This window comes from Falco biarmicus, chromosome 8 (genome assembly GCF_023638135.1).
Source record: "Falco biarmicus isolate bFalBia1 chromosome 8, bFalBia1.pri, whole genome shotgun sequence".
Classification (NCBI taxonomy): Eukaryota; Metazoa; Chordata; class Aves; order Falconiformes; family Falconidae; genus Falco; species Falco biarmicus.
In genome coordinates, this window is record NC_079295.1 from 53,973,877 (window position 1) to 53,988,955 (window position 15,079).

A 15,079-nucleotide genomic window follows, 5' to 3' on the forward strand; every position below is an offset into this window, starting at 1 on the left:
CCGAGCCCTGCTCCCTGCTCCCCCCGCTGCCGGAGCCCCGGTCCTCGCTTCCCGCTCCCCCCGAGCCCCCCGCTCCCCGCAGCCCCGCAGCCCCGCTCCCCCCGAGCGCCCCGCTCCCCGCAGCCCCGCTCCCCCCGAGCCCCCCGCTCCCCGCAGTCCCCGAGCCCCCCGCTCCCCGCAGCCCCGCTCCCCCCGAGCCCCCCGCTCCCCGCAGCCCCGCTCCCCCCGAGCCCCCCGTTCCCCCGAGCCCCCCGTTCCCCCGAGCCCCCCGCTCCCCCCGAGCCCCCCGCTCCCCGCAGCCCCGCTCCCCCCGAGCCCCCCGTTCCCCCGAGCCCCCCGCTCCCCGCAGCCCCTCTCCCCCGAGCCCCGCGCTCCCCCCCGCCCCCGCCGCTGAAGCCCCGCCCCCCGCCCCGCCCCCCGAGGCGCAGCCCGGCACGCGCGGTGCCTCTGCCACCTGGCGGCCGCGGCGCAGCCCCGCGCGGGGCGCCGAGCCCGTCAGCACGGCTGGCGCAGACCGGCGGTGTCACACACGACAACGCCAGCGCATCAGTCCGTCACACAGAACAGCATCGGCGGTGTTACAGAGCGCTTCTGGTCACCACAGCTCAGCGCCTCTCACGTGGGTCAGTAGCATCAGCCCCGCTGCGGGGGGAAACCGAGGCCGGGAGTGGGGCTGCGTGGCCAGGAGGGCCTGGGAGGACCCCGGCCCGTGGGCCTCAGCCCCACACTCTCCCATCACTGATGGTGCAGCCAGGCGCAGGCTGGCATCGCCATGCCCTTCAGCAGGACGTGAAGGCTGTGCTGCCAAAGGGACCGCAATGGCACACAGGGGCAGGCAACCAGGTAGGCAGAGTGACCCGGCGAGTAGCAGGGAACCGCGTCTCCAGGGCTGCTCCTCTGCACTCTCACCAGTGCTGCTCCGAGAACCCCCTTCCGAGAGCCCCAGATGCTTCAAGCCAGGCTGAAGACCCCCCCTGCAGCACTTACCCTTTGCAGCTCAGTCCTGATCTAACTGGGGACAATGTTGTCTCATCACCCCTAAGGACACTTTTGTCGCTAACATCGATTTCAACAAATTCCTGAAAACCTGCAGCCACCTGCCCTCACTCCCTCATACTGCCTTCCTTCATGCAAACATGTATGGGACATGGCATCCTCACGCCTACCCACCAAAAAGTGCCTCCCAACAGCCATCCCTCCTCACACCCATGTTCCCTGGGCCATATTCCGCCAGTTGCTTCCCACCGCCTCCCTGGCCCAGGGCTACTGCCCTTCAGCATCTCCTGCCACGAGTCCTTGGGTGCCAAGCGGATCGCTCTCATCTGACGAAGCCTGTGCCCTTGGGTGCGGGCTGGCTGTGCTCACACAGGCAAGCTCCAGCCTGTGGGCTCCTGCACAGGGACGGTCACCAGGTAGCTGGAGGGCACATAGCCCCTCTGGCCATTCACCTCCACCAAGCTCCACTCCTTGCTCCCCTTCTTGTCATGCGGCTCCAGCACCACCACGGGCTGCCCTGCCTGGAGGCTCACCTCCTGTGGACTCCTGGCTGCGAAGGAGAAGCCGGCAACCACCTGCAAAAGGTGGGGGAAGCAGGGAGGAAGCCCTTGCTGGACAGGAGAGTCAAAGGGGGAAAGCACACACATGGCAGGCCAGCAGGCCACTTCTGAGGGCAGTACAGCAGTGCCATTGATGTAGGGACACTGGGGACCCCACCAAGGACACTTTTGCTCCGTCCACCCCAGGTCTCAGCAAGGCAGACACCAGCCTCATGGGACACTTGGCCACGGGATGCGACACTCCCCTGCTAGGCACGTGGCTGCACATGTATGACTACAGGTGTGCTGGAAAAGCAAGGCCACCTTCCCACCCACAGGTTGCACACACGAGGACTAGCATGGAGCTGGTGAGGTTGCTAGGAATGGCCCTGGGGGGTGTCCCCCACTCTCACCTGGAAAGTGGGGGTGAAGGTGGCCATCTGTGGCCTGGGAGCTTCAGGTGATGCATATGAATGTCGCCTCCTTTCTGTGCCACTCTCCAGGGCCGGCATCTGCATCCTGGGCTGCTGGCTTTGTACAGGACAATAGGGCTGAAGTTTTCCAGCAGGCACAAACCCTCGGGGACCTGGAGGACATGCAGACACACAGGCCATGGGGCCCTGCTGCCTGGCACATGTAGGACTGGTTGCAGGAGAGAGGAATGACAACTGGGCTGTTGCCTGGCATGGCACAGCAGCCCTGTTCAAACTGGTCAACCGCTAGGGGATACCCAGCAGCAAAACCACCCAAAAAGGGGGTTCAAGATGTTTCTGTATGCATGGGATTCTCCTTTCCCAGCTACAACACATCACAAGTGCTCCCCTGGGGAATGAATGGGGAAACCTGAACTTTACAGCTAATGGCTACGGGCGTAGCTGGCAAAGCAGAGGTGGGTTTGGGATGAGCAAACCCTGGAAGGGAGGGTCCGGGAGGCAATGGCCATCCAAGATGAGGATGTGGTCTGGGTTTGGTTTCTGACCCTGGTGCCAAGGCAGGGAGAGGCTCCCCATAGCGCTCACCGTACCTCCAGCATCCACCAGCCATCTGCTCGTGTTCCCCTTAGTGTCCACACTTTGCAGCAGAGCTACAATCTGTCCCCTTTGCAAGGTCAAGTCCAGGTCTTTGCTGCCACTGATGTTGCTTGTCACTTGGTAAAGTTTGTCTGGGCCGTGCTTGCTCACAAGGGAAAGGACCTTCCGCTCCTCAGCAGGGTTCAGAGGCTGGTGGGGAGCAAGAGACACCGGAGCATTTGATGAGACATGCAGGAGACTGAGGCCTTCCATATACGTGTGCTCTGCTTTCTGCAGGCTCACATCCCAGTGAGAGGTTAGAGGAGAAACTCCTTCACACTATCTGCTCTACCTCATGGTTTGGAGACGAGTGTCCAGTACTAGAGGAGCTAAGACTGTTTCATCCCTGGTTATTCCCACCCAGCTGTAGCCAGGGGCTTGAGGGAAATACTGGGGCTGCAGCAAGCCCCTGGGCCACTTTCTGAGCCAATTTACCCACCAAAGAGCTGTTCTGCACCGGGGAACCTCTTTATCCAGCTGGTCTGAGACATCCCCTTCCCAGCTCCTACCTGTGTCACAGGGCTTGGCACGACTGTCTCAAACATCTGGCAGAAGGTACGGAGCTGAGCACCAGACTGCTGCAAGCTGTCTTCCACCATCTTCCAGAAACTGGGCAGAGGCATGTGGCCATGGGGCATCTGTGGAGACAGACTCTGGAGATGAGAGAGGGCCCTGGGGAGGGGAAGAGCTGTGGGTAGGGTCAAAAGAGAAGAAGCAAGAAGAAAAAGGGTGAGAAAGCAAGAGAACAGACCCGGTCACTAAAGATGCACCTTGCATCTAGGATCAAAGCTGCTCCTCTCTTGTCTTTGAGCCACCTTTCCTGAGCAGGGCCATCACACATGGGGCTCTTAGGCTGCACTCAGCCCACCAGAGCAGTCCCTGGGTCCCGTTGTTCTGCCCCAACCCCACAGCCCACCCCACCCCACCCAACTATAAAGGGAGGTGGGTAGATGTAGCTCCAGGGTAGATGTCTGCAGCATAAGCATTCCAGACTGAGCAAGGGGGATCCACCCTCATGACGAGGTACGTAGGAGCAGCGCCTAAAAGGATACCTCCACGTGGCTGTATCTTGTTCTCATCTTTGTAATGGGTCAGGCCAGGGCCATGCTCTACCCCAGGGCAGTGGACCGGCCTGATCACCATGTTCACAAACGTCAACCTCAGAGAGTACTGTGCCAGTGAGGAGTGCTGGGAGACGTCTCCCAGGGGATGGGGGTCGAGGGATGCTCATTCCTCAGGCCAGAAGCTGTTTTTCTCCTCCTTGCCTTCCCAGCACAGAGCTCTCACAGAGTTAACACTGATCTCTCAGGCAGCACATCCATAAATTACCAGTGGTGTTCTCAAAGAGAAAGCAGGACAGTTCCTGGCAGCGAAGAAGAGAAAATTTGGCTTTCCCCAGCCAAAGAGGAGGAGAGATTGTTTACAAATGCTAGGCAGGGAGCTGCGTGTCAGCAAGAGAAGGCTTGGGCTACAGCAGACCTTCAGTGCCTCAATGTCCAAGCGATGTCTCAAGCCTGAAGAAGGCAGGGGCAGGCCTGGCTCAGCACGTGCAACAGTTTGGGCACACACGCCAAGGGGTCACTCTCACCTGCTCTAGCTCCTTTTCTGCCTGGCGCAGCACCTGGGCAGCCAAGTCCCATTGCAGGGCACTGAGGGAGCACAGTATCTGCCCCAGGAGCTGCACGGTTGCCTGGTTGAACCGTGGGAGCTCAGCCACGAGCAGGGCATTGATGGCAAGGTAGGTGTTCATGGCTGCCTCCTCGTCATATGTCACGCTGCCCATCTCGCTCTTCCGTTCTTGGATCTCCTCGTAGTCCAGCAGCTTGTCCAGGCGCTTCTTGACCAGCTGCTGTGGCCCCACCAGCATGTCTGAGAGGCTGCAGAGGGGCTGGCAGACCAGCCTGTCCAGTCGTTGCTTCTGTGGGGCAAGAAAATCCAAAATGTGAGGCCCCCAAACAGGCCCAGCTGTCTGCATGGGGCACTGTTGTACAGAGGAGAAAAGGTTTGGGGACCTGTTGGTGGGCTTGTGTGGAATGGGGAGCATCTGAGGCATCCTTCCCTGAAGGCACACAGGATGCCAACCAAAGCAAACTGTTGGTACCGAGCAGAGCAGTCAGGCATACCTTGATTCAAATACAAATGCAAATGATCGGGTAGGACCCCCGTGCACAAGGTCCCAAGGGCCAAGGTGGGTGCTGCAGTGACTGTCCCATGCAAGTTGTAACGTCTTGGTTTGACAGAGGCCCTCAGCCCAGGGTCTGTTATCCCACGTAGCTATCCTCCCTCCCCATACAGGCACTCCCCGGGGATGCCAGCATCCAGGTGTGGGGTTCAGGCTGCCCTGCCACACTCTTCACTGCTCGGAAAAACCTCCCTGTTGACATTCAGAGCGGCAGCCACCACCCAAGAGGGAGTCCTGGATAGCCAGACAGGGGTGGTGGAAGGAGACAGGTGGGGGTCTCTTGGGCTCCTAAAGGTAAGCACAGATGTCCACAGGATGTGTGTAAGTGGGACTGGGGTTTGGTGGCAAATGCCCTGTGTGAGTCAAACAGTACACCTGGTCTTCCCACCATCCTGTCCTCCACTACAGCCCCGCCTGTATGGCTGGCTCTGAACATCAGGGCCCTGAAGGCACAAATAGTCTTTAATGGCCCAGACCAGCCTCACCTGGGGCTACCCCTGCTCACAGCTCATTTAAGGGCTTTCTGTTTCTGCAGAATATTGCCGTGGGTGTGTTTCTGCCTCTGTTTCCTGGGTGGACCTTGGACCTCAGCTATAGGTAGTTCAGGTCCTGGATGAATCCATCACGTAGATGTTGCAGCTTGTCTCCAGCCCTGGACGGACTTTAGAGTTGTGTTGTAGCTGTCTCTCTGGCCCTGTCTCTTCTTTCCTACATGGACTCTGGAGCTGGTTTCCCACTTTTTGTGTCTGGGGCTGCTGATGGATCCTGTTACTTGCCCCTGGCTCTGCCTGCAATGTTCAGGCCCCAGGGGCCTGCCTGTTGGTGCAGATGCTGCCTGCTCTGGGGTGGCCCCTCAGCTCTTGGTTGTCCTGCCCTGGGGGAGAAGCCAGCCTCTGCTGTGCAGCTGCCAGAAGATGTGAGAGCATATGCTTGGCTGAAGGAGACCAGGGAAGGAGCACTCACAAACTCTGGGAAAACGGTGCCGTGGAGGTACTCTGCAAAGCGGCGGTACTGCTGGGCAGGTCCCTCGTCGATCTGCAGTTCGCACTTGTGTGGAGCAGGCAACAGGAACACCTGAAAGGGAGAAAGCCATCAGACCTGACCTGCAGAAGCTGCCCAACACTAGTTAACCCATCCATAGCTTATCCCCGTGTTCCCAAAGACACGCCAATGTCCCATTTAGGGTGCTCTGTGCTAGCAGCTCTGTGGGACTGATGCTTTAGCTACTCTTGTCTGCAAGACAAGGGAGCTTGCTCAGGTGTTAATAGACCTAGAGGAGACTCAGGAAGGAGTCATGCACTGGCTTGGTGAAGGACTTCTACCCCAACAAGGTGGCCAATGCTGCCCTGTAGCCCCAGGTGGCCTGCCCCAGTTTGATGTCGCCTGGTGCTTTGACATTTGGGTTTGGTGTTCCAGTAGCCCTGGAGTTTCTTGTATTTGTGCACAAAACCTTCCCCCCACCTCTGCAAGGAGAGTAAGACTGACGGGAAAGGAAAGCAGCTAAGGATGGTTTGGGTGGAAGCACTCCTCTGCTTTGAGAGGCTTTGCTCTAATGATAAACCTGGGCAGCAGCCTCCTACAAGCCTGCAGGGAGATTTTGACCCACAACACCTAGACCACCAGAAGGGAACACAGAGCTCTGAGACCCAGCTTGCTTCTGGCCAAGGGAAGCCAGCTCTCTTCCCTGGGCGAGCTTTGCTACCGCTTGGAGCACTGCTCCTGCAGTTAGTCCTGGAGTAGTTTCTGCTTGATTCCCATCAACCACGGCTACCATGGGTCTCTCAGGATGCCCTGATCTCTGTCCTAAACCCCGTCTTATTTTTGCCTGTGGCTATGTTTAGGAGACCTTTCCTTTATGTCCTTCCTTACCACAGGAGGGAAAGGAGATGGAAATATGAAAGGGGATTGACCCTTTGAGCGGAAGACAGCAGCTCTGAGACCCCTGTGCTGCTCCCCAGCCCTGCAGGGGCTCTTACACAAGCAGAGGTGGCTGTGACAATTGTTGTACGAACCAAGAGTTGTGTCTCCTTGTGGTGAGGACACCAGTATAGAGAGATGAGGGAACCACCAGTTAGCACAAAGTCAGGTAAGACTGTCTCTGTCCTATGAGAAGATGTTTTCATCAGCCCTCAGGATGGCTGTGAGAAGCTTTCAGAGGGAGAGAAGTGGAGCATGCATGCAGCCCCACCTTCCACCACCAGCAGCTCCTCTGAAGCAGCACCCAAGCTCCAGCACGATTCCTAACCACAGCTTATTATCTAGGCTGCCCAGCCTGTTTGCAGACACTTGATGTCCTGGCTGAAGCCAAGGTGCCAGCTTAGAGATGCAGCTCAGCGAGGGGCAGTGCCAGGCAGGTCCCCAGGAGTACATGATGTCCCAAGGAACGGATATACCCCATTCCCCTAGCTGATGCCGTGTCTCACTGGCAAACAGATTACTATCCTCATGCTTTCTATGCTAACCCTATTTTATCCACTTTTTGGGCTACAGGGAGTTTTTCAATCCCCCTTTCCTCCTTCGCAATCCTAAATGGGGAGCCCTTCTCAATATTTCCATGACAGGGTCTTTCCAGCCCTTGAATTGCTGCTTTCTGAACCCTTTGCCATTTCCTGAGGCTTCCCTGATACTACTGTGTCTGGGGATTGCACGTTTTGCCATCAATTCATTTTCCACAGATGCCCCAAGGGATTTCCATGAGAAAATCATACCAGCTACTGACCCAGGTGAGCTCAGAAAGGAAGTTTGTTGTCAGGCCTGATTTGGGGGCATTTCTGCCTTATACCCGTTACTAACACAAAAATTCCCAGGCTGAGAAACACTCAGCCTTTTCAGCCATGTCACGCCTTGAAATAATGGTCGGTTTAAGGACAGATTATTCTCAAATGATACCCAGATCAGACTGCACTGATGAACCATCAACTTTGTTTTAAGCTCCCCTGGACCTGAGCAATTGTTGGATGTTGTGCAAGTCCCTGGCACAACAGTACGATTTAGCTGAGAGATGCAAGTCCCTGAACAGCCCCAACTACTATTGGTTTCCACAGGGCTTGAAAGTATTCTGCAACCCCAAGAAAAGGGTCCCGAGGCCTGGATGGGGCCAACCCCCTGTCAAGTGGTCAAGGTTTTACCTCTAAATGGCCCAGGTAGGAGGCCACATTCTCCTTCAGCATGGCCACACTGGACACCACACACTGGAACTTCTCTTCCAGGTCGTCGTACTCCTTGTCCTCCGTCTGCAAGGCAAGGGGCAGCTCATCACCAGCACGGGCACGTCAGGCAATGCCTCCGGCAGGGCTGATGCCCCTTGCTGGGTGCTGACAGAAACAGCAGCCAGGCGCTTTGGCGTCTTACTGAATCTCACAGTGCTGGGGACGGGCAAGGGAGACCCTGAGAGGCTCCAGGAATCTGAGAAGGGCCAAGATCTAGGGTGCTTCGGATGCAGGTAGAAACAGGGCTTTTGGCGTGGTTGCAGTGCCGGGAACACGGAGGTGCCTTTCCTTTTGCTGGGGTGCCCAAGGATCCTCTAGATCCTTTGGGGGCCAAAGTTCTCCCCTGCAACGCTCTGAGGCAAGGAGCGAGGTGTGTACCTGCATCCCTTCTACCCTACTGATCCTCGGGATGGAGGACCGGGAGGCATCCTTAGGCTGCTCGAAAATGTGACTGTGGCTCTCGTGACAGCGTGGGCCACTGGGTGTCAGCATTGGCCACCCCACCTCGGCTCAGCCAGCCAGGCATCTCGGGAGGCAGCAGAAAGCCCCAGAAACAACCCGAGGAAAGGCAGCAGGTCCGTGGGTGCAGGCAGTGGGGTGCGCGCTGCCCACCTTGGCCACGATGCCGGCCTCGTGCATGAAGAGCCGGCTGAGCCGCGTGGTCTTCTTGGCGATGGAGTGTGTGTTGAGGCGTGCAAAGCGGTCCCGCAGTGTCAGGTGCTCGGCCTTGTTGTATTTGGTGGCTGCCTCGGGTTGGGGCACACAAGGTGGGAGGAAAAAAAGATCAGAAGAGGAAACTTCAGGGCAGCAGCCTCAGCAGCCTGAGTGGGCAAGGTGGGTGAGCAGCACAGGGGCCCAGAGCTGACAAGTCCTGATGAACAGGATAAGCACAACCCACATCAAAGAAGGGCAGCCCTGAGGAAAGTACTATGAAAACCAAAAAGAGCAGCAAGCTCCCATTTGTGGGGAGCCTGATTTCTCCTATCCCAAGGGCAGGACTGTTCATCCCTGTTCCCCAGTTCCAGGAATGCAGGCAGACTAGTTTTGTGCTCCACCCCGCCATGCCACCCTGCTCCTGCAGCCTTCAGATCTTGCCCAGAGTGACATTTGCAGGACCAGAGCAGTGCCAGGAGCTGCCCGCACAAGTCTGTGGCTCCACCAGGCAGGATGGGTGGTGGGCGGGACAGCTTTGAACTGATTGAAGTGGGAATGAGTACAAGACCGAGGGGAGACAAATGGGGTTGGGCTGGGGCTTGCCAGACACCATGCCCCCTGCCTGCACCGTGCCTCCTGACCACTCACCTACTTCTCTGCGCCGTTTGTACTCGTTGATGTTGGCATTGACCTGGGACATGGCACGGACGGCTGCCTGCAGGGCCGGGTAAGCACTGGCACTGGCGGGGGTGTTCTCCAGGATCTTCCCCAGCAAAAGTGGGTATTTGGTGATTCTCTGCACTGGCATCACCAGGAAGAAGCTGAGATCCGACACGCCCGTGTGAGGCCTGATGGAGAGGGGAATTGCTTAACGTTGGCATGGAGGGCTCCCTGCCGCTTCCCCCAGCTTCTCTGCGAGCATTTTGGGGAGAAAGCAGCGCCTCTGCAGCTGCAGGGGAGCTTTGCTGCCTTGGACCCACAGACAAGCTGTGCCCAGTAGCTGGGGGCAGGTTCTGGCTGTGAACTCCTGCTCTCTGCCAGCTGCAAGGCCACCCCCCCGGGAGCACTGGCAGGGGGACGCTGTCCCTGCCAGCCCCGAAGGCAGTGCCAGCCCCAGGCGGGTGCCCTGCCTCCCTGAACAGTGCTGTGCTTGTCTAGCTCGAAGGCACGGGATCAGCACTTGCTCCAGGGGCAATGGGGAGGGGAGGGTGTGGGCAAAGCGTGGGCCGGCTGCAGGCAGGACTCCCCTTCTGCCTGCGTGCAAGGCATTGCTCGCTGGGAGTCACATCACCCGTGCCCTGAAACAGAGAGCAGTAAATGCCAGCAGCTCCTGTGCTGCTGCACCTGCCTCTCCTGGCTCCAAGAGTGTTTGTGACCCCCCTGATAGTTCAGGAGAGGTTCAGCAGGTCCTTTGGGGCCAGCCCATCCCTCTGGTCAAGCTGGTATACACGTGCCATCTGTGGGTACAGCCTCTTGGCTATGGAGCGGGCAGGACCTGTGGGTGCCACCCCATTCCTTGTTTTGGGGTCCACCATAAAAGACCACCAGCCTGCAATGCCCCTTCGGCAAGTGGCCCCGAGGATGCAGGACAGGCTGACAGAGCAATGCCACAAAGGTCATAGCCATGATATTACACTCAGCCTGGGGGCACATACCCATGCAGACAGCTTGACCAGAGAGGTGAAGAACAAGGCCAGTAGGCAAAACAGGGACAGGGAGGTGGTGGCCTCAGCCAGCAGGCACCTACACTGTTGCATTCAGGGTCTCCAAGATCTCCTGCTGCAGCCTGGAGTCCTTGCGGTAGCTCTCCACCAGCAGGAGGGCATGATCATAGCTGGCACAATAGATCTTGTAGACAGTCTCCATCTCCTCCTTGAACTCCTGGAACAGGGTGCCTGGGGAAGGACAGCGAAGCTGGGAAGCATGGCCCTTTCCTATGGCCCCAGAGAAAGGCAGAGGTTTCTCCCCAGTGCACTGGATGAGTGAAGCCGGCAAAGCAGTGCCAGCCAAACACGCTGGAGCAGTTCTCTGCACCCCGGGCCCTCTGCTAACCTGGCCCTGATGCTGCCCTCCCCCTCACTTTCTGCAGGCTGGGCAGGTCTGCCTTGTCCCACCGGGGTGAGCGTGGGTGGCAGCGTGCAGGCAGCAGTGCTTCCCGGAGCCAAGGAAGGTGCAGGAGGTGTCAGGGCAGGTGGGCTGGAGGCTGCACCTGGGCATAGCACCGGGCAGCAGCACTGCCAGCACCAGCAAAGACATCGGTGGGCACGGATCAGCTCTCGGCACTGCACCACTTACTGATGCAGTGCAGCTGCTCATGCTCCTTGGTGGCTGTGGCCTCAAGCCCCTTCAGAAACCGTCTGGAGACATGGAGGATGTCATCAGTGTTAGAGAAGAGTCCTTCCAGGTCAAGATCAGGCAGCTGAAGGGAACAAAGATGCCCCAGGGTAAGCCAAATACATCAGACAGGTGGACCGTGTGTTCTGGAGGTACAGATGCCCTCCTGAGCACTTGTGTCCTTCCAGCTGCCCCACATGACACCAGAGGAGCTGGAGCAATGCTTTGCTGCAGGAGACACTGGGTATGCTGAGACGCGGCTGTGCTCCCGAGTGGGGTGATGAGGCCTTTTCATGTTACAGATGCAGGGTTAAAGCTGTAGGACGGCTGCACTGGGTCAGACCCAATGTCCATCCAACCCATGACCTTGGCTGATTGAGGTGAGCCCAGGAAGGTGGAAGGTGAGCATGTGGTGACCTCCTTGCAGTGATTTGGGTATCTCTCAGCTCTTGACAGATTCACCCTACAGTCTCTAGCCCCTGGGCAAGGGGACATACCCCATCTCACCTGCTTCTTCTGGAGGTGTGCTCGGATGTCCAACACACAGAGCTGGATGTTGTGGACGTAGCTGGCCTCAGTGGTGATGAGCTCTTCCACGGCCAGCTGCTGGCTCAGCTCCATCCTGTTGCAGGGCATGATCTCCTCGTAGATGGCTTCTTGGGTCTCGGCTGCATCCTCTGCATTGGGCTCTGCCCCATGGGCACTCGCCATCTTGGTGGGGCACTCTGCAGGGAGTGGCAGGGGGTTAGGGGCAGGCTGTGCAAGGGTGCTCCAGTGCCCAACCCAGCCCCATGCTCATGGTCCCTGCTCTGTGTGTGGGGAGCACCTCACAGCACATCCTCGGGGACACTCAAGCCATCTTCATTTACAAGCAAGGCGTGGATGACACTCCAGAGCCATAAAAAGAGCTGCAAGCAGGGGCGGGCTGGCTGCAGGGGATGGACACCCATGTGCGGCAGGCAGGGGTGGACTTGCCACACACACGTGCCCAAACGCCAGCGACTACGTGCAGGGTCAGGGTGCAGGCAGGGGCCTGGCAGCACTACCCCAGCACTGGGGCTGCGCAGGGACTGGTCCCCGAGGGCAAAGCAGGGTTTGCCACCTCTCCTCGCACTCCTTGCTGCCGGGGCTAGCTGATCCCTCCCTGCCTTGGCTGTTGGCACCTGGCACGTTGCCTCGCGTTCAAGAGTCCTATTCAAAGTACCAAGAGTGTTTTGCAGTGCTTGAACAAGAAGCGTTTCTGTGCCAGGGAGAGCTGGTTTAAAAGTGACAGGGATGGGGGGAGAAGTGGGTGAAGCTGCAGGCACCTCTGCCAGAGGCACTTGCAGTCCCTGCTGCGCAATGCCCGCGCCCTGCGCAGCACAGCCTGCTCCCCTCTCCTCTCTGCCTGTGGAGAGCATGAAAAATCAGAGCTGATTCATGCCATTTCCTTCTCAGGGAACACTCTGCTCTGATACAGGGGAGGATGGAGAAACTCCCAAAGCATCACAGATAATACTTAGTCCCAGGCAGGAGGCCTTGAGAGGGAGACAGCACAGCCCACAGCAGCACAGCACACAGCTTGGCTGGATCCAGACTCCAGCCAGGGAAAGAGATGCTGCCAGGCTGCCTGTCCATGGAGGCTGTGGAGGACGTGAAGAGCAAAGGCAGGATGGAGGTGGCTTGGCAGGATAGGAGTGAGATGGCACAAGCAGCAGCACTGGGATGGTGGTTCTGCCTCTGCTCTCTGCTGCCTGCCCAGCCAGTGACAGCTGTGGGAGCAGGGAGAGGGGCTGGCAGGGCAGCCCGAGCCTTCACTGGGGAAGGGTCTGGGTAACAAGCAGGTGATACAATTGTGAGCACCAGGCAGGGTGAATGTCCCCTCCTGGCATATGGCCACTGCTGCACCAGAGGACAGCTGGGCTTGGCACAGCAAGCAAACGCATGTGAGAAGGTATCGGACCTCCGCCTGCCTTACAGGGGCACGTTACCCTGCCAGCTGTCATCCCTGACCTCTGCAGATTTGGCTGTCACCCCTGACTGCTGCTATGGGACATGGGGAGTAGGAGGCACTTTCCTGCACCCCTTTGGTTGCTTCTGAGGTGTCCAGGCAGAAGGATTCCCATTAAGGGCTGTTGGAGAAGCCCAGAGCCCTCTGTCTGGGGGTGAAAGCAAAATCCTTGCTCAGAGGAATGGCTGCAGAGCAGAGGCAGGTGGAAAGCCCCGATCTGAGACAGCCCCCGAAGCCTGGAGAGCTGTCCTGAAGCGCAGGGCCATGCAGGAGCTGGGCTGTCACTGGTCCCCGCACCAGCATCCCCCAGAGCATGCTGCTGCCTTGGGGGCTCGTCCCTAGGCTGGGGAAACCTCTTTCTCTCCCCTCCCCCCCCCGGCCTGACACATCAGAGGAACAAGGGAATCGCGCAAAACCAAACAGAAGCATTTCTGGGCAGCGCTGGAGCAGGCAGGGAGAGCGGGGGCAGGTTTTACTCCCCAGCTCCCAGGCAGCCGCCTGCCTTTGACATGTCGCTGCCGCCTCGGTGGCTCCCAGCATCCCTGCCCCCAACGCCGCGGGGACCCGGCAGCGTCCGCAGCCAGCCCGCAGCGACCCGCACGCAGGGGATGCCGCAGCCGCAGGGCCCCCCCGACCCCGCGCCCCGAGCGACAGGCGCCGGCCCTGCCGCGCCCACCCCCCCCCGCGCCCCGAAACCGGCTGCCCCGGCCCCGGCTCTTACCTGCGGAGGCGGCCGGGGCTGGCGCCGGGGAGCTGCGCCCGGCTGCGGTCTCTCGCCGGCTGCCTGCGGGGAGTTAATGATCAACCCGCCGCGCCGCAGCCGCGCTGGCACGGCCGGCGTGGGCAGGACGGGGCGAGCCCGCGGCGCGGGGTGGCGGCACCCACGCGGGGGCTGGTGGCCGCGGGGCGGGGGCTGGTGGCCGCGGGGCGGCCGGGCCGATGGGCAGCGCCGCTCCCTGCACACGCCCGGCGCGGCGGGGGGTCTGGCGGGCGGCCCGGCGGGCAGCGGCTGCTCAGCGCCTCCGCTGCCAGCCCCGGCGGGGGAGGATGCGGAAAGCGAGCGGGGGGGGCGGTGCGGTGCGGTGCGGGGGGGGGGCGGGAAGCGCCGTACCTGGGTCTGCGTTACCCCCCGGCACGGCGGCCGCAGCCCCCGCCTTGCCCCTTGGCATCCCCCATTGCCGGCAGCAGCACGGCAGCCCCGCTGTCGCGGCACCGGCTGCAGAGCGGGGACACACCGGCTGGCTCCTGCCATAAATAAACAGGGACAAGTCCTCTGCGCCTTTTCATGGCCCTGCTACGGCTGCAGCGGGCTGCCACCTCCGCACGAGCTGAGCCCCGGTGCACCCACAGCCCATCCCTGCACGCGTGGGCTTCCACCCTGTTACCCCGCGGGCCGGCATGGCCCTGGCCACGCGTCCCTCCGCTCTGCCATCGCCCGGCAGCTGATCTGCCGCGGAAAAGGCTTCGGAGCAAACAGAAACGAAAATATACAACCGAGGAAGTGGCTGCGCAGAGCTGGCCGTTGGGTGTTAGTGGCTATTTGGCGTGAAGTTGTTTTTTGGCTCGTGAGGTGTTTGCATCCGTATAAACAAGCTGTTGAGAAGGGAGATGGTGATGTGCAGCCAGCTCCCGCAGCTGGGAGCTCGGCCTCGGTCTGGCCACAGGGAGGGGACAGCAGCACTTGGCGTTGTGCATGCTGACCTGCAGTATCCGAAAAATGCGACGGTAAAAAGGACTCCGAGTCTTCCCGTGACTCACACAGGTCACAGGCAGTGCCTGTGTCTAAAGCCAAACTTCCCCACAGGCCAGGACAAGCTCTCTGGTGCAGACCCTCCCTCTGGGACCATTCCTGGGGGTGCAAGCCAGCCCCCTCCCCAGCTGAGGTGTGGGGGCAGGTGTGGGCTGCGCAGGGCAGCACAGGGCCCGCACACACCTGCCCTGCTGGCTCCCACCTGCTGCTGGTGCCAGGAAGGGCAGCCTGCCCCACTGCCTTCCCTGCCTGCATCCCATCCCACCTGTGGGGCTGTGTCAGGCTCTGAGCCAAGAGCATGAAACTGCCTCCCTCATCCCTGTGCTGGAGGGATGCTGCACCACACAGGAATGGT

The 15,079-nt window shown here is 59.8% G+C and overlaps 1 protein-coding gene across 1 annotated transcript; it reads right to left on the bottom strand.

Moving 5' to 3' along the window:
* Window positions 1-429: 429 nt before the first annotated feature.
* ARHGEF37 (Rho guanine nucleotide exchange factor 37) lies at window positions 430-14,561 on the bottom strand. The gene is made up of 14 exons (XM_056350540.1): window positions 14,086-14,561; window positions 13,696-13,758; window positions 11,492-11,709; window positions 10,946-11,069; window positions 10,398-10,545; window positions 9,299-9,498; window positions 8,609-8,739; window positions 7,916-8,020; window positions 5,751-5,861; window positions 4,194-4,523; window positions 3,115-3,243; window positions 2,560-2,755; window positions 1,949-2,121; window positions 430-1,571 (listed from the first exon to the last, which is right to left on the bottom strand). Exons 1-14 carry the CDS (start codon window positions 14,141-14,143, stop codon window positions 1,362-1,364), a joined length of 2,196 nt encoding a protein of 731 aa, XP_056206515.1. The 5' UTR covers window positions 14,144-14,561; the 3' UTR covers window positions 430-1,361.
* Window positions 14,562-15,079: the final 518 nt, after the last annotated feature.

Excerpts from the sequence above, each read along its gene's own strand:
- ARHGEF37 (XM_056350540.1), bottom strand. The coding sequence starts at position 14,143 with ATGCCAAGGGGCAAGGCGGGGGCTGCGGCCGCCGTGCCGGGGGGTAAC. Across the intron at positions 11,710-13,695 it reads AGCCCCGGCCGCCTCCGCAG|AGTGCCCCACCAAGATGGCG; the intron begins GTAAGAGCCGGG and ends CACTCCCTGCAG. Across the intron at positions 1,572-1,948 it reads CCTTCACCCCCACTTTCCAG|GTGGTTGCCGGCTTCTCCTT; the intron begins GTGAGAGTGGGG and ends CACCTTTTGCAG.